Genomic DNA, 23,270 nt, shown 5'->3' with positions numbered 1-23,270 from the left:
GCATGAAAGTGTCATAATGAAGCCTACCATTATGTATATTTAACACATGCAAATACATTGGTAAAGAATGAAAGACCATGCTCAGCAGCTCTCCAGTGGCACATCATGACAAAAAAGGAGTTTTCTTTCCACCAGTGCAAGCTGTATCATCTGCACCATCCACTGGAGATAATGCTCCCGGGAGCCCGGCTTCCATCAGACTTCCCCCAGGCTTCTGGGTCCTCACAAGGAACTTCGGAGCTGAAGTTGTGCTCATCTTGCTCAAATGTGTCATGTGTTTGGTTTTGTGTGTTTTTTTCTAGCTCTTTTCTGATTTTTTTTTCTGCCTTTGTGGATTTCCAAAGCTTTCCTTCTATTTCTCATTTCAGTAAGTCATTTTTTTTATTCTTTTTTTATTCTCCTCCTTCACTGCCCCAAAGGCAGCCTCTAGTCAGCTACCTACCCCTCTGTATCTATAACTTACAAACAGCATGATATTGGGCTTAAAACAAATCAAAACAAACAAAATCTCAGAGTTCTTTCTACTACAGTAACTGGTGATTATTTGCAGACCCCTTGTATCTTATCTCAGTTCCCATTTATTTGCTTGAAGTTACCTCTGATGTCAAGTTATATCTTTAAAAATGATCACTGAAGGGCTTATTTTAATACCGAGTTAGTTAACTCTACAAAGTACTCTCAAGTATTGTGATGCAAGTTCCAACTTTCTGAGAAAGTTTTTAAATAAAAACTGTGTTTTGTAAATGTTTTCAATGCCTTCAAATTTTATAGAATTGCTTTATATATTACAGACAGTGAAGCAGAAAGATATAACAGAAAACAAAAAGAAGTGAATGTCACCACACAGGTAAACATTTCACTAAGTTGTATTTTCTCAACAGAAAATGTTGGTTATGGCATTGTTAACAGTGTATTCAGTGTGTGTTTTCAGTATACTCAGAATTTCTCAAACAGATCATTCGCTAATGTTTCTTTTTTACTTTGAAAAGAGTCTCCTTCCTTCAAAGAAAACTATTCACTGGGCTGGGACTTCCCTGGGCTTGGCTAACCTGAAGCCCTCAGCATAAAAACAGACAGGGTAGAGCGATGCTTTCATAACCTCATAGTGTGCTCTGGCCCCTTAGAAGGAGGAGATTCAGTTCTTCATTCTGTTCTTAACCCAACTACTCATGTGGCACGGTATGTCAGTCATCGGCAGTTTTGCCTTCACTTGAATCCTATTAGGTATCTCACCATCTCACGCAGTGAACAAAACCCAAAGTCCTTGCAATGGCTGGTGTTTCAGACTCAGGATCCTTGCACCAATGTTTTTTGTTTTGTTTTGTTTTGTTTTGTTTTGTTTTTTATTGATGTTGTTGGTTTCGTTTTGTTTTGTTTTTCTTATGTTACCTACTTACTATTGTCTCCCTAGCTCTGTTCCAAACATTCTGGGCTCTGTATCACTTCTCATAAACCTTGGGCATTCGTGCACCTTTCTATCCTTTCTCTCATAAGAAAAATGTATTTTTATTAGCTTTAATTATGAATAGATGTGCATTCTGTGTGTACATGGATTCATATAAGTGTAGGTACCAGTGGAGGCTGGTGGTGTCAGACCCTCCCAGGAGCTGGCGGCACAGGTGTTTGTAAGAAGCCTAATATGGATGCTGGGAACCAAACTCAGGTCCTTTGCAAGGGCATTAAGTACTCTTAACCACTGAGCCAGTGCTCCAGTCATTTCAGCCCTTTCTTAATCACAATGCCATCGTTGTGCCCCTCGCCTTACCTCTTTCACATAGTTCTTCAAACACCATCTTTTCAGAGGGTCTTTCCCTTGGAAACTAAATTAGAAAACACCCATCCTAAACTTCCAAATCCTGTGTTTTCTGTCTTTTCCTTTTTCTCCCTGTTTCTGTCCTTTTTGTTGCTCGTTTCTGAACTGAGATGAGATCTTCTATGTAGCTCTGTCTAACCTAGAATTCTTAGGTAGATTACAGACATGCACTACCATGCCTGGACATCACACATTTCCCTATTTCGTTCTATGCTATGATTTTCTTCGTAGGTCTGCCATTATGTAGCATGTAGTATTTGTTAGCTGTCAGTCCTAAACTCCAAAAGAGTAGAGATTTTTGCCATCACTGCTCACTACAATTAGGCCCAGACACTAGAACAGTACTTGACACATACAGACACTCAGTATTGCTGTCTTGTTTTATTGATATATCATCTTACCATGTAGCCAAGGCCGGTCTGGAACTTGGGAGCCTTCTACCTCAGCCTCCTGGGTACTTGTAGGCATGTACCACCACTTCCACTAATAACTGTTTACTGAATTAATGAATAAGTATTTAAGGGATAAAATGTGAAGATGGGTTTGTGCAAATTAAGCACATTTCTTTACACTGCAACATTTCCTAAGCCCCTCCAAATTTAGCATCTCTCTCATTGCTATAACTACCACATACCATAATTAGTAGTGGAATTGCAATCAGCAAATGTAGAAGTAAGTTCCACCCAAGTCTTCATCTGTTCTTGGATAGCATAGACATTGAAGGAACATCAGTTTCCTCAGAGTCATCATCCTTTCCATGGGTTCTTGGTGTTGTGTAGCCTGCAGTTTCTGTCTGATAGCATCATTTGAATCCTCCTTGGGAATCCTGCTACCGCTCAAGATTATAGATGCAACTCGGACCCATAAATGTGCTCTCAGTGCCAAGTATTAGTGGGTTAGGAACCCACTCTCCACGTGTAGCCCAGGCTAGAAAGGAAACGAAAAGGTCTTCCAGGCGCTCTTAGCACGAAGTGCGGAAAGGGCTGCTTTTGCTTCAAAGATAAGGAAGAGCGTGTCAGTCAGTCTGTCCGTGCACTGCATCTCTCCCGAGTCTTTGGTTTACATTTTCTAAAACTTCCTTCAAATAGCCTAGACCTAAGAGACGAAGAGATCAGAGATCAAAGACCCGGCCACCCCAACTTACTGTAGTGCTTCATGGCTCCTTGACAATGACGTGAACGGGTTTGGCTGAATATTTCCTTTCACCATTTGTACCTCCACTGCAGACCAGGAAGGTCTGGGCAATCTTCTCATGACAATCACCACTTACATTATAACAACACAACACCAAGATGAAGCTGCTCTTTCCCTAATTTTTTCTTTGTTTCTGACTTTTCTGACTTTAGCATGCCACGGTCCACAACAGTCACCTACTCTGCTATCCTCCAACATTCATTCTCTCTCTCTCTCTCTCTCCTCCCTCTCTCCTTTCTGTCTCTCCCCTCTCTCTCTACTCTCTCTCCTCTCTCTCCTCTCCTCTCTCTCTCCCCTTAAAGCAATGCTTCTCTACCTTCCTAATGCTATGACCCCTCAATACAGTTCCTCATGTTGTGATGACCCCCAACCATAAAATGATTTTCGTTGCTACTTCACAACTGTAATTTTGCTACTGCTATGAATTGCAATGTAACTATCTGATGTGCAGATGGTCTTCAGGGGCATCTGTGAAAGGGGTCAAAACTCACAGCTTGAGAACCTCTACCTTAAAGGTGCTTCATCCCGTGTTGATGATTCAGTACTCTCGGGAGCTCTGTATTATTATTCCCTTTGGTATTAAGAAATAACCAACACAGGCATGACAGCAGATGCCTATGATCCCAGCACTCAGGAGGCAGTGGGAGGAGCATTGCCACAATTTCCAAACCAACCTGGTCAGCATAGTAAGTTTCAGGTGGGCTGGGGCTAAACAGTGAGAATTTGTCTCCAAGATACAAAAACCACAGCACTAATAAAATAAGTGTGATCACAGAGGTGATAACATCTCGGGTATTTGACAGTAGGATGAGGAGATCACTAAGGCCTGCTACAGAACAACTCAAGTGAATGATTGATGGGCCACTGTGACAACAAAACTCCAAAGGGGAGAAGGCAGCAGACTTGTCCTCAGGATGGAGTAGTTCCCTCCCTAAGCCAGTATGTTCTTACTGTGAGATTAACATTGCAGGTCCAATAAATAATTACACTTTTGAAAAGGTAGATTTTCATTATCATGATTTATTGATGGAGTCAGAGTTCATATTTGCAGCACTGTCCTCTTAGGTATATAACATTTTAAATTTCATAAGATCCATTCACGGGTAATTTTTCCTCTTCTTAATGTCTTTGTGTAGAGTAATTGGTTCTTGAATCCACAACCTGAAAATGAGAACAGTCTAGCCCATTAGAAAGACAAGTCTTTGTTAGGACAAGATTTCCTGGTGATCACTCATCAGACACAATGCCTATCACGTATCACACAGTAGCTCTATTTCAGAATTTTCAAAGGGTTCAACCTGTTATTTTATGTTTTGCAAGACCTATTGGGTAATGCCTCACTGAGTTTCCGGTGTATAATGCAGTATCCTTTTCAGCTTTTCCTGGTCCAGCCTTTGCATGTGATAGATACAATAAACGTGTGCACATTTAACTAAATGTGCTTCCCTCTTCCCAAGGCTTGGTCACGAAATTCAGTGAGCCTTCACCCTCTGGACATTTGATCTCTTTCAAGCCATCCATCTTCCATCATACTCGTACCTCTCCAGATAATACTTTCCCCCTCATCTCTAACTGGAACCAGGCTATCTCCCCCTGGTACCCTCTTGAACGGTGCTTCTCCACCTTCCTAATGATCTGTGACCCTGGAACAGAGTTCCTCATGTTGGTGTGACCCCCAGCCATAAAATGATTTTGTCACTACTTCATAGCTGTAAGTCTGCTACTGTTAGGAATTGTAGTCTAAGAATCTTTGTTTTCCAATGGTCTTAGGCAGCCCCTGTGACAGGGTCATTCAACCCCCAAGGGTTCGTGGGTTACAAATTGAGAACCACTGCCTAGAACATTGGTTCCCACAATCCACTCGTTCTCCTCCAGGCAAGAGCGGTACACATCTCCTGCCCTTTTTATTCACTATGTCATTGGACCATGAGGAGGTGAGGGCAGAAGAATAGCCCTGCTCTCTCCTTTCTGCTTTTACTTTATCCTTGCACACGGCAGTGTTCATGAACTCCAGGTTCACCCTTGCATTACCTCAGTCTAGCTGCCACTGGTCACACTCTTCTCCCTTCTCTGGGATCAGAGTCTAGGACTCCAGTTTCTGATGACTGCTGGTATCCTTCGAAGTTGTTCAACAAATGCTCCAACCTCACAAGGACCTCAAAGCCATCCATCCTTCTATTTGCTCTTCACTGATCTTGTGTACGGTTTCCTCCCAATCTTACTTTCGAATTGCTAGGAGAACACAAGACACTTTCCAAAACCCAAGAGGACAACTATATTCCAGGTTGATTTTAGATTATGGTAGTATAGACCTCACACAGCATTCATCAGAGCCACCATTCTTAAGTGAACAATTACTACTGCTAATTACATCCACTTGGTGTGTACCTATTTCCAGGACCTACTTTATCTTGTAAAACAGAAACTCCATCAGTTAAGGAACAATTCCCCATATTTTCCTCCCTGTGGAGGTCCTGGCAACCAACCTTGTACTTGCTGTTTTATGAAGGGAAATACTCTAAGTATTTCATGTAACTGGAAACACACAATACTTTTCATTTAGTGGCTGGTTTATCTTGCTTATCATAATTTTATAAGTTCATACTTGTGTCAACAATGCTGAGATTATCTCCACATGCTTGTTCATCACTGGTACTCTACTTTGTAAAAAGTGTGTTTTCAAGTCTTTCGCTTAGTTTTCAGTCAGGTTATTTGTGAGGATTTATGCCTTTGCTTTTGTTCTTTCTTGTAGTTGTTCTTTACATATTATAGTCATTAACTTTTTATCTCACTTGGAAATATTTTTCCCCACTCCACCTCTTCATTCTCTCTACAGTGTCCTGGTTCCATACATAACAGTTTTTAATGTTTCTATTGTTCAACTTATCTCTATTTGTATCTACTGACTATAAATTTGGGATCATATCCAAGAAAGTCTAATGTGATGAAGCTTTTTCCTTAAGATTTCCTTTGATAGTTATAGGTCTTATATTTAGTGCTTTGGTCATTTGAGTTTTATTTATGGTGAAAACGACGATCTGCTTTTACTACTTTGCATGTGGAGATGGTCTTCCCAGCAGTTGTTGGAATATACATCCTCTCCCATAGAACGGCCTTGCCTCCTTTGTCGAATGCATTTGACTACTTGAGGGAGAGTTTGTTTCTGGCTTCTCCTACACTGTATATTTCTCTCTCTGTTGTCAATACATCACTAGGCCTTTACTTTGCACTTTTCATTTCTTGCCCGCCCTCTGTGAGTATGTGTGCGTGTGTTCGTGCATGGGCGCGTGCTTGTATGTGTGTGTGTGTGTGTGTGTGTGTGTGTGTGTGTGTGACTGTATACACATTTTCTGCAGTCTGAGGACTGAGCCCAGGGTTTCATTTATATTAGGCAGGTGTGATAGTATTTTTCCTACTGTAATTTGTTATAACTTGTGGTATTACAAAACATGAAACCTCTTAAGTTTTCAAAGTCATTTTAACTATTTAGAATTCCTTAAGCTTTGAATTCTAGGATGATTTTTTTTTTATTTCTGCAAAAACGTTCCACTGGGAGTTTTACAAGGGTAGTATTGCATCTGTAGCTCAGTTTGGGAAGTATGATATTTTAACAAAATTAAAACTTCCATTCATAAACATAGACTGTATCTTCATTTATTTGTTTCTTCTTTACTTTCTTCCAGAAATGCTCTGTGGTCTCCGTTGTATGTACCTTTGCCTCCTGCCTAGGTTTTCTAAGCCCTTTGCTCCTTTTGATGATACTTTCAATGAGTTGTTTTCTTAATTGCCTTTTGGTCTGTTCAAGCTGTCTTGTGTGTTGATTTTTTTGTATTCTGCAAGTTTGCTGAATCTATTTTGGTGTGTGTGGGGGGAGGAATTGGGTTAATTGGTTCGTTGGTTGGTTGGTTTAGGGAAACAGGGTCTCAGACTTACTTCAAATTCAATGTTGTAGCCAACGCTGACCTTGAATTCCTGATCTTCCTGTCTTTACTTCCTGTGTACTGGAATTACAGATATGATCCTGCATGACTACCTGGATTCTGGAGTATTTTTAATGTCTAGAATGTCTAGAAGGGTTGCAGTAAAATTAAAATAAGGCTTCCTTTACCCCATACTAGATCCGGCACCCTAGAGTCACGTGGCATCTGTTGGATATTTTCATCTCAGCCAGCAAAGCCTCTCACCCGCTCTGCTCCATCCCATATCACACTGCCGATGGCTACTTCTGAGCCTGGCGACAATTTCTCTACCCATCTAGTTCCTAAGGCAGGTTGCCACCATGCCAGACATACACATCCCAATTCCATGGCGGTCCGGTGTGTCCAGTCATCACACACTCTCTTGAACTCAATTAAATTGCCACACAAAAGAGCACACAACACAATAACTGATTCGATTGATAAGATCTAATTGCCCACCTAGACATACAAAGTCGTGTACACACCCATTCCTTAAGAATATTCATAACAACCTGTAAATGTGCAGAGAGGAGTCTTAACTTCCAACTCCATGTTCTCCTGACTGCTCCTTTCTCTTGCATTAGTTTCCTTCTCCTCAATAAACTTCTCTCCCGCCCATCCTTCCTTCTCGTCCAATGACAGGCCTCGTTCTATCTTGTACCTGCCTTCACCTGCTTAATGACATCATCCTACACAGAAGCTTTGTGAAAAATCTTTAAGAATTTCTATAAAAATAAACAGGTTATTTGTGGATAGATAACATAACTCCACTTTTCCAATTCGAAGGAGGTTTTTCTGTCTACTATCTCTGGATGGCACTGTCAATGTAATGCCAAACACAAGTGGTAAGATTGGATGTTCTTGCCTTGTTCTTGATTGTACAGGAAAAGCTCCCACTTTCACAAGTGAGTATTATGTCAAATAAGCAGCGTTGTGTGCTCTTTATCATGTTGAGATCATCCTCTTAGTCCTCATTTGTTTAATTTTTTATTATCATAAAGTACTGACTTTGCCAAATACTTTCTCTGCATATTGGACATCATTGACTGTTCAATGTAACATATTACATTTATTAATTTTCAAAGAAATTAAGCTATTCTTGCATGCCAAGAATGACCCCATTTCGGCTTGAGACTCCATATGAACAACAATGCCAACCAACAGAGCTTCCAGGGACTAAGCCACTACCCAAATACTATACATGGACTGACCCTGGGCTCCAACTGCATAGGTAGCAATGAATAGCCTAGTAAGGGCACCAGTGGAAGGGGAAGCTCTTGGTCCTGCCAAGACTGAACCCTCAGTGAACGGGATTGTTGTGGGGGAGGGTGGTAATGGGGGGAGGATGGGGAGGGGAACAACCAGACAGAAGGGGACAGGAAGGGGTTAGGGGGATGTTGACCTGGAAACAGGGAAAGGGAATAACATATGAAATGTAAATAAGAAATACCCAATTTAATAAAGATGGGGGGGAAGATCTCAAAGCCAAAAAAAAATGACCCCATTTCTCCACAATATCTAATCTGTTTAATTCTCTACTGAATTCAATTTACTGGCAATTTGATGAGTATTTTTCTATCAATTTCGTCAGAGATGATGGTCTGCAGTTTTCATTCCTTGTACTACTCCTGTGTTGCTTTGGTAACAGGACAATGTTGACCTCAGAGATTGAGTTTGAAAGTTTTCCTTCTGATGAAATATTTTAGAATACTCTAAGGCAAGGTTTGAATTCTTTTTTGTAAGTTTAGAAAAAAATATGTATATACAAGATCTACATACAAATAATATAAAATGTGAAATCTGTAAAATGTAAAACTAGAAGAGATACATTCCCATATATCTTATATGTCATAGAATATCCTGGAAAAAACAGAAAAGTATGTTTCCAGACACATTTATCATTTGGAAATACATGGATATTCATATAAATGGAAATAAAGTGTCTTACTGTTCTATTGCATAACAAAACACCATGACTATGAAAACACAAAATAAAGTATTCATTTGGGCTTAGGCTCCATATGATTAGAGTCCATTATAGCAGAGCAAAGACATGTCAGCAGGAAGGACTAAGAACTCACATTTTAACCTGCAATCAGGAGGTGAGAGTGGAAGCACTGAGAATGATGAGTCTTTTGGTCCTCGAAGCCCCCACTTCCTATGAAGCTACATCTCCTAATCCTTTCCAAACAGTTTCACCAACTGAGGACAAGTATTCAGACATATGGCACTATGGGGACCATTCTTTTTTATATATATCCCAAATGCTGCCCCCTTCCCAGTCCCTTCTCACAGAGTCTCTTCGCCCATACCCTTCTTCTTCTCTGAGAAGGTGGAGCCTCCTCTGGGTCCCCCAACCCTAGCATATCAAGCCTTTGCCACATTAGTCCCCTCTCCTCCCACTGAGATCAGACAAGGCAGACAAGAAGACTGAGCTGCCTAACAGCTACATTCATGCTGGGGGCCTTGTTTCAGTCTGTACATATTTTGACTCTGTTGGTTTTCCTGTCAGGTTCCCATCTACTTCAAGGCCTTCAATCTTTACCTTAACTCCTCCAAAAGTGTCACCAACCTCAACCTAATATTTGGCTTTGGTTATCTGCATCTGTTTCAGTCTGATGCTGGAAAGAGCCTCTCAGAGGGAAGCTATACTAGGCTTCTGTCTGCAAGTATAACAGAGTATCTATCATTAATAATGCCAGGGGCTGGTGCTTGCCCATGTGATGGGTTTCGAGTTGAGACAGTTATTGGTTGGCCTTTCCTTCAGTCTCTGCTCCATCCCTGCATTTCTTTAAGACAGGACAAATTTTGAGTCAGAAGTTTTGTGAGTAAGTTGGTATACTTATCCCTCCACTGGGGATTCTGCCTGGCTACATGAGGTGGCCTTTTCAGGTTCCATGTCCCCACTGTTAAGCATCTCTTGGCTAAGGTCGCCTGCATTACCTCTTGGGAGCCTCTCCTGTCTCTAGGACTTCCCAGAGATTCTCCCCCTTTTCCCCCTCCCCACCAATTCTCCTGGCCTTCTGGGTCTCTCTCCTGTCTCTCCCCACACCTGATTCTGTCTCCCGTTCCCCTCTCCACTTTCCCACCATTCCCTTACTCAAACTACTTCATACAGAATATGAATAACCTAACAGAAAGTTAGGTAAGCTTTTTCCTACCAACTAAATTTCAGCCTCAAGTTAACAAAAAGTCTTTGGTGTCAGATCTCTTTTGAATGAGACAACTCTAAATAAGGTTTCAGGATCTGATCAAAAACACAGCTTCTTAAAATAGTACATTTAAAACACTATAGGTCCCATAACTGAATGTAAACACTGCAAAAGTTTGACAATAATAAAACACTCCTGAATGCACAGTGCCCTAAGGTTAATTCAGACTCAAAGGTGCAACGAATCTGAAGTGTTTCTGTCAGCACATTGCCAACAAGTTATCCTCTGAAACACCATGGCTTAGACTCAGACCTATTGTAAATGATGAATGTCAATGTTCTTACTCAGTATACAAAACTTTTGTTTTTATGGAAACACATAATTTAATTATGGGGGAAAATGCTGGCTATTTTCCAGCCATCATTTCATAATATGTTTGAATAAAGTTAGTATATATTTGGATCATATTGTATCAGAATGACTGGTGATAATAATTGCTATTTGGGTTATTGATTATGTTTAGTTTGAAAAAAATAATGTGTTGAATTTTGGTTTGGAATTAGTAGAGCATTCCAAAGTATATGAAACGATATAAACACACTCTTGCTATTTTAAACTTCATACTTAAACAAAGTAACATCCTTGGTATTGATGATTCTATCACATTCCATTGTAAATCCTCAAATCTAATGAAACACTGTTCTCTGTGCACTCACTGGGAATAATTTAGAAAACCAGACTCCTTTCAATTTTAGCCTCAAGTTGGCCTTCAGTTTTCCCAGTAAATGTTGACATCTTGCTAGGCAAACGTACCATAGCTCTTTCTTCTCTCTAGTAGGTGTTCCCTTTATTTTTCACAGATGACCCCACTTTCTTTTTCTTACTGAAGAAAAAAAGGTTAAAAAGCAAACAATTTAAAAGGCAATTCTGCAGCCATCTACCCACAATTCTCTCTGGCAAAGGGTTATATCCAAAGATCTGATCTGGCCAGAATGCAGACATACCCTGGATTACACCCTGGATTACAGTATAATCTAGATAAAATAGAGACACAACCTTAGTACACACCTTTAGTCCTTAACGATGAAGGTAAGGTTAGTTTGTAGAAGGAAATAGCCCTGTATGATATCCAATTGAGGGGCAAAGTGATGGATCAGAGATTGATCTGATTGTCAAATCATCAGATTTGACAGAATGATTTGGAGATAAGATATGCCCAACTCACACAAGACAGGACAGGAAAAAGAGGCTACTTGAGAGAGAGAGAAAGAGACAGAGACAGTAATGGGCTAGAGAGATGGGAGAGTGGTTAAGAACACTGACTGCTCTTCCAGAGGACCTGAGTTCAAATCCCAGCAACCACATGGTGGCTCACAACCATCTGTAATGTGGTCTGGTGCCCTCCTCTGGTGTGTCTGAAGATACTTACAGTGTACTCATATAGTAGTTCTTTTAAAAAACAGAGAGGAGTGGTGGTGGCTGGTGTGTGTATATGGCAATTTACCAGAACAGTTTACCCCAGGACAGTTTTACAGAAACAAGTTATAGAGAGAACAAGTTTGAAACAGATGAAGACAAAACTAGCCAGAAAATGAGAAGGAACCAGATTAGAACATGAATGAGGCCAGGCAGAACAATTCAGTCAGAAGCTGAGAAGAACTGGATTGAATTCATCAGTCATCTTGGAAGATTAAATTTTATAGAAGCTAGAAGCTTCCAGGACTGGTAGGGATAGTTAGAACAGAGAAGAAACCTGGGTTCAGCCCAAGTAATATATTCACACAGCTTGGGTATGGCTCTCATCTCATCACTTCATTTGAGGAACTAAGCAACATTTACATCTCATGTTAGTAATTAACTACTGTCTGCTACATGCTTAGATGAGGAAGCCCCTAAGTTTGTGTCTTCTTTGTCTCATAACCACACCATAGTTCTCTTGGTCCTTAAGATTGAAGATCAAATCATTTCAGCTGTCCTGCCACTACCCATTAAGATCACCCACCTAGACTCTGTGGGAGACATCTTCCTGATAACCAGCCTATATTTCTGTCTACTGTAGTGTATTACCTCATAGTACGCATTCCATAAAACTGAAAACAATTCAAAGTCCTCTTATGTCCCAAATAACATATTATAAGTATTTTGAGACATTAGAAGGTAGCATGAAAATATGCATTAAAATAATCAACAAATGCTCTGACAAAAGGGAGATACTTTTTCTTTTTATTAAAATTTTAAGTTAGGGTACAAAGTAATGGGTTTCAATAAAAGATTGTCACGAATATATTTCATTACAAGCTTCTTATCACACGTCCTCATTGACCTCCCCTGATTCACAGTATCCTCCTTGCTGGTCCCTTTCACTACCCACCAAATATTTCTTCCTTCTGCCTTTATGCCATAAGTGTTCTATTACTCCCTACCTCTTAAGGTCTCTTCCTTCACTATCCTGGCCCCTTTCTAGTTTTCATAATCTATACACTCACACACCTGTCCACATCACATTGCACTATCTCATATATAGAATGCCCTGGAAGAAACTAGAAAAGTCTGTTGTTTTCAAACGCATTAATGTCATTAGGCAACATATGGACATTCACATAAAGGAAGATAAATAAAAAATATGAATAACATCATAAGAAGATGAATAAGGTCTTTTGGGCTTCTTTTATTGATCTTTGAATGTATTTTCTAGCTCTTTCCATCCATCTCTGATAGTTAGCTAGTAGGCTCCGCCATCTTGTAGTGATGTGATACCTTCCACTGATTGATTGTCTGAATCACTGATTTTTTTTTTATTTCCAATGTTTCTATTTGTTTTCTTTTGTTGTTGCTGCTGAACTTTTCTTCCACATCAGTGACTTTTTCATCTGTCTTCTCGATATTCTTTTTCATTTGCTGACTTTTCTGTGTTGCTGACTTTCCTCTCTGGGTCCTTAGTAGAATGTATCTGCTCGTTTGAGTCCTCTTTGATACGGTTGATCAGTTTTACCAGAAAACTCTGATTATCTTGTGCTAGCAGTTTCCCATCACAGAAGAGTATATTTAGCTTTGAAGTCTCTGTTCCGTGGGTTCTCTTACCCTTCTATAACTCCTTAAATTGTAACATGGTGGCTAATGCTGTAACCAGGGCCTTTCACAACAATGACATCTGCATATCAGCATATTTGTCTTCCTAGTTCTATGCCCCCCTGTGTATGTTTCACCCTCTTAGAGGGATGCAGCTGTGGATGTCCAAAATTCAGCTTGAGCTTCAAAGTCTGGGGCACCATAGCAGAGACTGGCAGTTATGTGGTTCCAGAAGGTGTTTCTTCTGTTGACCTCAGAGCCAGGGCTGTCAAACTCCAGAATCCGCTCCTGGCCACTGAGTAAGGGTGCCTTACCCTGTGTCATTTGCTGTTTGAGATGAGCCTCTTTCTGTGCACTTTAATTCCCAAACCCCTAGCTTTCCACAGCTGCCTGTAGGGCACTCTCTCACCCCAGGGCTGTAGCCCAACTCCCTGCATTGGGGTTGTTCCCTGTTCTCAGGCCCCCCTGAGTAGCCCAGTTTGAGACAATAGGTTCCTGTCAAGATGGCGTCCATTCACTGACTCCATGTCATACGCAGTGACAGAATGGATTTCTTCTCCACTGCTGACCACTTGCTTGAGGAATCCCGGTCTCTCACTAATACTATAACTTCCACGCCATGATCACACATACCTGCTATCTGAGAACTTGGGAAGCAGAGGCAGGAAAACCAAGGCCAGACTGGTCTACATAGACAGTGCCAGGCCAACTAGAACTACCCAGCAAGATCTTACCTCAAACTAAAAGAACAAGAACAAAACAAAACAAAACCCTCCTAACTGGATCTACAGCACATGAAGGCTGTGAGCTATCCTAAGGGTAATAATACACCAGTCTTCCTTCATTGGGGCTCCAAGTTTAATCTTCTGAATGAGAAATTCCCACACATACACACCCCATGCCAGGGGGCATTGGGACTAAACCTGTTAGCTCAGTTGACATCAAGTATACATCTTGTCCTCCACAGTTTTCAAGTAACCTATCACTACCTTTGGGGTTTTCCGGAGTTCTGTTTTCTTTTTGGAGTAGGGCCCATCTTTTTCTTATTCTGACTCTTCTCCTGGACCACATAGAGGTAGCTTCTTGTCTGCAGTCGTTCCCAGAAGTCTGAGACAGAGACGTATTTAATAATGAAAGGTTATTTCTTCTCTATTGGGGAGTAGGCATTTTTTTAACACCAGTACTTACTGCATCTAACAGAGCTGCCTTGCTAAAGTGAAAACCTTAGTCATGTTGGGAAATGTATACCCTAAGATCATTTTCTAGTCCTAATTGAAAATAGTCTAGAAAAATGAAGAACGCTAAGATGATTAGTAAAAGCCCCTTAGCATCAATTTAAGCAACTGAAAGATTAAATCTTACTTTAAGAGAGGGAAGCAGCTAAAATAGATTATAATGCTCAAAATTACCCGTCTCCTCGTTTGGTCAAACACATGCTGTATACATTTATTTAAGATTTAGAGAAACTGTAATCTGATACAGTTTCAATTCTTGATTGAAAGCCCTAACAGAAACAGCATCTGCTCTCTGTGGTTTTGGCTATGTGTGCCTGTATCTCTACTGTCTGATGAGTGACAGTCATTTCCACATTACTCTATTTATGTGCTTTGATTTCACTTTCATTCGCCTTGAACCCTCTCCCACTGCTACCCAGAGTAGGGGGCTCTGAGCTTTTAGCAGGCAACAGACTCCCATGGAAGGCGTCTTAGAACACAGATGAGTGGGCTTGACCCCCCAGAGTGTAGGTCTGTAGACCTAAGGTGGAGTCAAGAATCCGCATGCCTTACAAATTCCTATGTGGTGCCTCAGTAGCAGTTCTGGGACCACGTTTTGAGACTCAGTGAACTAGAGAAACCAAGTGCTTGAACAGAAAGTGCCACTTCCTGCTCTCTTTATTTCTAACTATTGCATAGACTGGCCTCCCTCCGATGATGCCAGGGGCCCAAGGGTTTATACTTTAGAAACAGGGTGGCTTAAACATAGTGAATGGACTCTCCATTGATACATACTAGGAAGTAGAAATCCATTTCTTCCTCCTTATCAAACCAGCAGTAGCAGCCTGTCTTCCCTCTGCCATCACGTGTACCTGTCTAACAGGGGCCACCTGTGAGCAAAATGGATCGTGCCTTGCCATGGTACCATGTTGCCCACATGAACAACTTCAGTAAGCTCTTATTCACGTTCTGCTGTTTCCAGAGAAGCTTGGGTAAAACAGGATGTGGTGCATCACAAGGAGGACTGGTTACTTTGAGGGAGAGTAAGGGCTAGAAATTACAGAAAAACACACACTTGTGGAAAGTGAGAAATGTCTTTGGACAATAACGCCCCGGAGAAGGTCACTAACAGGTAAAGAACCTTCACCTAGCAATTCTTCTTTAGCTTTTCACCTGTTCGTCATTAGCAAAGAACGAGGCCCCTGTCCCAACCCATTCCCAGCACGACTCATTCCTAGAGAAACAATTTCGATTCTCCATAGAGTACAGTCACACACTTCTAACTTGTTATAATCCTGTGAAGGAAGATAGAGAGAGTCTCGAGTCTCTCCCTAAGGCAGCCCTGCCGTCACCCTTCCCATTCCCTGGAATGAGGTCTTCCATCCACTCTGCTGGTTAAGAAAAAAAGAAATGCAAGAGCTTTACCTGCGGGTTTGTTGTCCCTCCTTCCTCTACATCCATCCACCTTTGGTTCCGCTTTGTGGTACTTCAGAAGCATCCTCTGTCTTCCCACAAGGTTTCTCTCTGATGCCTCTGCACTCATCTGCATCCCACCATTCTTTACAAAGTCGCCTACTGATCCTTCCTGTCCCCTTGGTTGATGTTCTGCAATCTCACATCGGTTGCTCCCATCAGCCAGAATGGTCTTTGTAAAGTATTAATCAAACTGTGTTCCTGTTAACCCTGCAGTGATGGATACCTGCATTTTGAATGAAACCCTACCTTCCTACTCTTCCTGTATAGAACCCCACCCGCTTCCACTTCCCTGTGTGCCTTTGTTCTATAATTCTCCCATTAGCTCACATTCAGAGCCTTATTATCACAGTATACATTGATCTTTAAAACTAACTTGATTATATTTTTTACTGATTAGTGTTACTGATTGTCTTCTCACAAGGTAATGGAACTTTCCAGAGAACAGCAAGTACCTCGGTCCCCCATGCCACTGTCTCTTTCATTCCTAGCCAACAGAGAATCATATGTGCCAAGGAACCATTGCTAAAGGGTACCACACTGCTGGATTATTTCATATAGTATTTGCCTCCCAAAAGCTATATAAGGAGGCTACTACAACCCCTCAGCCATTGGTCATGCTTTTGTCTTTATGAAATTCTCTTAAAAGCAAATATGGAACTTGAGGACCAACTTATTCTCAGCACCAAATAAATATAGCCCACCCAGCAACAGGAGCACAGGAAATGCTAAAATTCCTGTTTAATCTGACTGACTAAAATTAAGGAAATTACTACCGAAAAGGATTTTAGATACTCTAAATATATTTTTTTTTAATTGCATAGGGAGGAGATCGGGATTGGCTGGTGGTGGTTGGTTTTGTGTTTTTGAGATAGGCTCTCTCTACATATTCCTGCCTGTTCTAAACCAGGCTGGCCTCAAACTCACAGAGATCCATCTGCCTATACCTCCCAAGTGCTGAAAGTAAAGCCAAGCACCACCAGGCCTGGCCTTGGCTTTTTGGAATTAAAGTAACTCAGTGACAGTCACTCCTGTTCTTGTGGGACACCAGGCCCTTGCTTTGGAGTTGCCTCTGTGACTCACTGCCCACCATTCCTCAACTCTCACTCTTCTGCCTCAGCTGTACTGTCTTCCTCACACATCTTCACACTCCTGACTTTGTCTCTGCTGTTTTGCTGCCGGAACTCTCCTTCATGAGATCTTACAGGTTCTACTTAAAGGAAAGTGTGTCCCAAGACACCCTAGAGCCAATAACACTAACTTTTAAAACCTCATTTTATCAGTTGGCTGTTATCTTTACAACCAGAAAATAATGTTTTGTAGGTAGAGACCTATTTTTATTCACGGGGGAATCTTCAGCTTTTGATGTCTTTGAGAGTCACAGAAAGGTTCTCTGATACCTGTCATGGCCGACTGTGCTCCTTGTTTTGAGGGAGTGAGAGGGGAAATCGCTCAGAAAACACTGTAGCAAAAGGAGGTCGAGGAGTCAGGCCATCAGACACATTAACAGAATTAGTCAAGCCCACACTGCCTCCTAAACTAGATGTTAGTACTTGTTTTGTTTTGTTTTTCAAGACAGGGTTTTTCTGTGTAGCTCTGGCTATCCTGTAGGCCAGGCTGACCATGACCTCAGAGATCTACCTACCTTGGTCTCCTGAGTGTTGGGATGTGCACCACCACTGTACAGCATCTAGTACTTTTACATTGATGTTTTAAGCACCATCCTTTTAGAAACACGGTGTGGCATATTGCCTGTCATTGGCAGTTCTTCAGGAAGGGATCACAGCCCCATGAGGCAGACTGAGGTAGCACTGGTTTCTTAACTTTATAACAAAAAAGAATTTCAGGATCAGCCAGGATGAAGCCAAGTCACAGTTTATTAGGAGATTTTTTTAAACACAGATTTATGCATAAGAGTTAATAGAAAGACACTAAGGAAAAAAATGTAACCTGGAGCTACTTATGGGATGAGTTTCTTAAAAGAGAATCAACCTTGTTGTCTTTATAACACATACATATACATAGACATGATTTTTGTGGGTTCTGAAATTGAAGTCATGGGATGGTTCCTGGGGTACACTAAGGAAGATTATAGCACATAAAGCAAACTCTAGATCATGAGATACAGAGAGTTAGGTTATTTTTAGTATAAATAATGTTAATAATTTTGTTTGTAAGAGTCCCAAAAGATCGGTAGGAGAAAAGTAAGGCCATATTCATGGTCATACACTCAGGTCCTAAGCCTGGTTTGTTGCTATTTTAATGTTCCTAATTGAAAATAATATTATAATAAATATAAAATATCTTAGAATAAGAGAAATGTTCTCTTGGTGTCAAAACACTTCATAGTAAATATTAATTGTGTGGAGATCTCTCTCTCTCATATATGTGTGTGTGTGTGTGTGTGTGTGTGTGTGTGAGAGAGAGAGAGAGAGAGAGAGAGAGAGAGAGAGAAAGAGAGAGAGAGAGAGAGAACAACATGAGAGAGTTGCTTTCTTTCCACCATGAGATATGCAGTCTAGGGGTTGAACTGCCGGCTGGAATACTGTAATATTTCATAGAATGTGCTGAAATGCCTCATCTTCAGCTGAGAATCAGGTGAAGCTATAGAGTCCAGAGTAGGAGATACCCTTCCCAGGACCCAGAGGTTTCCCTGCCTTTGTTTCCTGCCTCAATATGATAATCTCATGTTGCCAAAGCATGCAGGAAGCTCACTGAAGTTCATGTTCTCATTTCCCAGTACCTAGATATCACTTCCTAGTCCCTTACATTTTAATAAATAGAAAGTGGCTGAAAGCATTATGGATTACTTTCAGGTCTGACCTAAGACAAAAAAAGGGGGGAGGAGAAAGGAGGGAGGGAGAGGGGAAAGGGAGGAGGGGAGAGGAGAGAGGGGAGAGAGAGAGAACCAAGTGCAAAGAACAAAACCTTTTGTGCATCTGACTCCCTCTGCTCCATCCCTTTTTGTCTGCTGGATGTTTGTGGAGCTTCAGTAGACCCTGAGGTCCACATCTTGATGTTGACAGAGCCTAGTTGCAGCAGAAGACTTCAGTGTATTGAAGATGCCAGTACCATGGGATGATCATCAAGAATAGCAGCAGCAGCAGCAAAGTGGAGTCAACCAGAGCCTAGAGTGCTACAGAGGGCAGAGCTAGAGAAGTGAGCCAAGCCCTTTGGAGGAGCCCAGAAGATTGTGTGTGGATCTCAGACATTGGAACAAGAAGCTGTAGTGGTAAAGGTTCCTTGGAGGCCCAAAGATGTCCGAGATGCCAAAGCCGTGGGATACCTGCTGAGGAAAGCTGCTAAGAGAGAATGAACCAGCCCAGGAGAAAGAAATTTATTTGCAGTCCACAATGATGAAAAAGGAGTTGTAGATCTGAAGACCACTTTGACATCAGGCATGGAGATCCTGAGTTTGGAGTTCACCCAGCTGGTTTCCTGCTTTGGGGATTGCAGTTAAGTGATTGGATGGATCTCAGAAGAGACTTCGAACTATGGACTTTTAACCCTGTTGAGATTGCTATAGACATTGAAGACTTTCAAAGTTGGACTAAACGTATTTTTCATTATGCTATATTTAGGTATGACCCCATTGACTCATATGTTTGAACAAGCCTATGGGGGCCAGGGAATGGAATGTGATGGTTTGTATATGCTTGGCCCAGGGAGTGACACTATTTAGAGGTGTGGCCTTGTTGGAGGATATGTTTCACTCTGGACGTGGACTTTAAGATGCTCATCCTAGCAACTTTCAGATGAAGATGTAGAACTCTCAGCTCTTCCTACACCATGCCTGCTTGGATACTGCCATACTCCCACTTTGATGATAGTAGACTAAACCTCGGAACCTGTAAGTTAACCCAAATTAAATGTCCTTATAAGAGTCGCTTTGATAATGGTATCTGTTCAGAGCAGTAAAACCATAACTAAGATAAGTGGATAAGTTAATTATACGCTGTGTTTGTTTGAGGACAAGGTCTCTCTCACATAGCCTAGCCTCAAACTCAAGGTGTAGTGAAAGATGACCTTGAACTTTGTATTCTTCTACTGGTATTATAGGTATATACCAGGAAGCCCCATTTAGTGTGGAGCTGTGGATCAAACCTAAGGTTTTGAGCATGCTAAGTAAGCACTATACCAACTGAGCTACATCCCCAGCCCAACCAAGCTGTCTTTGGAAAAAGCTTTTGTGCCTGGACATGCTGCCTGCTTCTGGGCAAAACAAAATATCCAAGATGAAGAATAATAGTTCATTTTCTGGATTAAGTCTCCAAGAAAGACCTCTATGGTCTATGCTGACAGAGGCTGTGTAAATGTTCGTTGTCTGATACCACCAGAAGCCATGTGGATGTCAATGATCCATGCTGTCACAGAGGATCAAGTTGATGTTCATGAACCAAGGTGCTGCTGTCTAGTTTGGGGAAGGAAGCTTCTTTTGCAGTGGTATCAATGACTGTAGAATCATAACTGAGAATGAGAGACGTTGAAGGCTTCTATGACAATCTCTCCACCCCCACACCCTACCCCTGCCAAAGAATGGGAGGATGGAAGGAAGGAAGGAAGGAAAAAAGGAAAAAAGAAGAGACAGAGACAGAGACAGAGACAGAGACAGAGACACAGACAGACAGACAGACAGACAGACAGACAGACAGACAGGAAACTGTTGAAAAGAGAGTCCTGAAAAACTGTGAAGGATGCTGAAGTTACCTTTTCATAGTTGATGGCTCCTGGCAAGTATTGGGAATAGGAGGTGGAAACTTGGTTTTCTTTAAGAGGCTGATTACTGGGAGTTTGACCACACTCCAGTGAGTATATAGGCTACATAAACTGGACTTGGGATATTTTGGCATTGTTGCTTTGGGAGATTTTTGGCTGGGGGTGAGGAAGTAAGGAGGTTGAGGTAGAAGGGGGTAGGGATAGGGGAGTGGGGGTAAGGAAGTGGGGGTGGTGGGCAGGGAGGGTAGGAGTAAGAAGGGGTTGAGGAGGTGGGTGGCCCTAGGAGGAATGGGATGCAAGTGTGATTAAGGTACATTGTACAAAATTCCCAAAAGTTTAATAAAAATATTATATGGGGTAGGGAAGCTTTTGCATGTAGACTTGCCTATGCATGCCCTGGGGTTAAGCATTTCAGAAAGCAGGAATTTAAACTTTAGTAACAGAGAAAAAATCAAAAAAATAAGTTTACCCTTTGTAGAAGTACTGATTGACAAAAGGGGTTTATAACTTTCTCAGACAGCCCGTTCTGAAAAAGTGTATTAATAGATTTTTCTTCATAAGCCCTTTAAATTCTTTTTAATCTTTGTTATTTTGTGCAATTCAAAACAAACTGCATATATACACACTTAAAAACTTAAAACATTAATTCAGGTAGGTTAATTAGGTAATTTCCAGAAAATATGCCAGGGAAAGACCTCTTTTGCATTTTTAAAGATTTTGAGAGTTCCTCATGTATTTGTTGTAACATGTGAGGCAGAATCATCTCTACTTACTTAAGCTCACATAATTGATATCACCATGACAACTTAGCAGGGAAGAGTAAATTGGTTAAATTCTCCTTCTATTTTATTTATAACATTTAGCTTTTACTGTTTGGCTCAATAGTTCAGATAATAATGTAGCAGATTTGAAAGGGTTTCTTTCATACACTATGGGTTCTTTAAGATCAGTATGCCATACATCATTTCAATGTTAAAAAGCAAGAGTTTGGGTACTTGCACGAAACTTGTATTTGTTTTAGAAATGGGAAAAAATTAACCTTCCTGTTTTCCTTTTAAAAGTCATACAGAAGTGAAATGAACCAAAATCCTTTTCTTCGTAGGTATCAGTGAGCAAAGTCAAGCAGTTTTTATCGCATCTACTGGAACAAGGAAAAGCAAATAAAATAGCCAATAAAAGAGAAAATCCCTTAGAAAAAAAGAAGCATCAACATAAGTTAAAAATAAAAGGAATTCAAAATAAGAATCTCCTGAAGAGAAATCAAAACTACTGTGAGTAGAACAGTCTCGCACTTGACACTCTGAAATGACAGAAACAGCATTTTAGGGCTGCTTTTGAGAGAACACAGGGTCTGGTTATAAATATGTATACACACAGCAGTGTCATGTTCTATTGTCTCCTGCTCTAGGCTTTAACTCAGAATTCAGGATAATGATAACAAGCAATTATATCTCATGGGAGAAAAATCTCCAGAATTATTCAGGTCCTTATCAGTTACTCTGCTAACAGAAACCCAAAGAAATCAAAATTAATATGATACCTGTTTTGTTCTATGCTGGTAGCCTAAGTCTTCCTTTAAAAAGCACACAGGCTTCATAGTTAGACTTAATATAAAAGAAGATTCTAGAAAAAATGTGATCTCCATAGAGTTTCTGTTTAAATTTTTATTCTTTGGCAATGTCATGCGTGTGTGAGTGCGTGTGTGTGTGTGTGTGTGTGTGTGTGTGTGTGTGTGTGTATGTGTGTGTGTGTGTGTGTATGTGTGTGTGTGAAGGAATTTTGTATTCACCCCACCAGTCCCCTCTATTATCCCTCTCCTACTCCTTCTGGAACCACTATCTTCCCAACCTGGCCCCACTCCTACTTTCATTTGATCTCAAGCATAAAATTATTTTCAACATTTTGTTTAAGCCCAATGCACTCTTCTCTGAAATATATATATACATATATACATATATATATATATATTCTGTCAACATGTTATTTAAATAGATACTTGGCAGCTACTATTGAGGAGGAAATTATAAGAATATCAGCTTTCAGTGATACTATAAAAATGTGTACATGTCTAAACTTACTTAAAATATGTCATACACATTGTAATCGTTATCTGTCATTTCTAATGGAGAAATATGGCCTGCCTTTTACTTAGCCTGTATTGGCCCTACTAATACATACAACCCCCACCCCACTACACATGAGCTCTCCCAACAGGGGCTTTCTTGTGGAGTAGGAAACCAAGACACATGCACAATTGTGCTAGTTAAAGCTCTCTACAATAGGGTGAATACAGATTAAAAGCAAATGTATTCAGTTGACTTACACCACTGAAATGGGTGTGCAATGGTGGTTATCTTTACCCTGGAGAGGCTGGGAACTCGGGATTCCTCAGTCCATGAGGCTGGATACTTCAACAGTCTCCATGGCTAGGAGATTTCTAGAGAACCTTTGGTCTTCGGTCTACATTGAAAGGTGGTGCTAGATAGTTTTGTGTCAACTTAACATGAGCTAAAGTCATCTGAGAGAAGGGAAACTCAAAAACATGCCTCCATAAGATCATGGAGGCAGCCTCTAGGGCCACGTATTAATTTGTGATTGATACCAACCTATTGGAGGTGGTGCTATTCCTGGGCTGGTGGTCCTGGGTTCCGTAAGCAAACAGACTAAGCAAGTCATCCGT

The 23,270-nt window shown here is 40.9% G+C and overlaps 1 protein-coding gene across 6 annotated transcripts in view; it reads left to right on the top strand.

The window, feature by feature from the left end:
• Nucleotides 1-23,270, top strand: part of Sel1l2 (SEL1L2 adaptor subunit of SYVN1 ubiquitin ligase) — a 136,492-nt gene that overhangs the window by 34,036 nt on the left and 79,186 nt on the right. For 2 of the 6 annotated variants that reach the window (XM_087652193.1, NM_001014049.1), the window contains 2 exon segments: nucleotides 792-847; nucleotides 21,693-21,861. The exons of 2 other annotated variants lie outside the window; for them this stretch is intronic. In XM_087652193.1, coding sequence (XP_087508319.1) covers nucleotides 792-847; nucleotides 21,693-21,861 — 225 coding nt within the window. 6 annotated transcript variants of the gene reach the window in all.

This window comes from Rattus norvegicus, chromosome 3 (genome assembly GCF_021556685.1).
Source record: "Rattus norvegicus strain SHRSP/BbbUtx chromosome 3, alternate assembly SHRSP_T2T, whole genome shotgun sequence".
NCBI classification, from domain to species: domain Eukaryota; kingdom Metazoa; phylum Chordata; class Mammalia; order Rodentia; family Muridae; genus Rattus; species Rattus norvegicus.
This window is presented reverse-complemented; position numbering and strand designations above follow the sequence as displayed.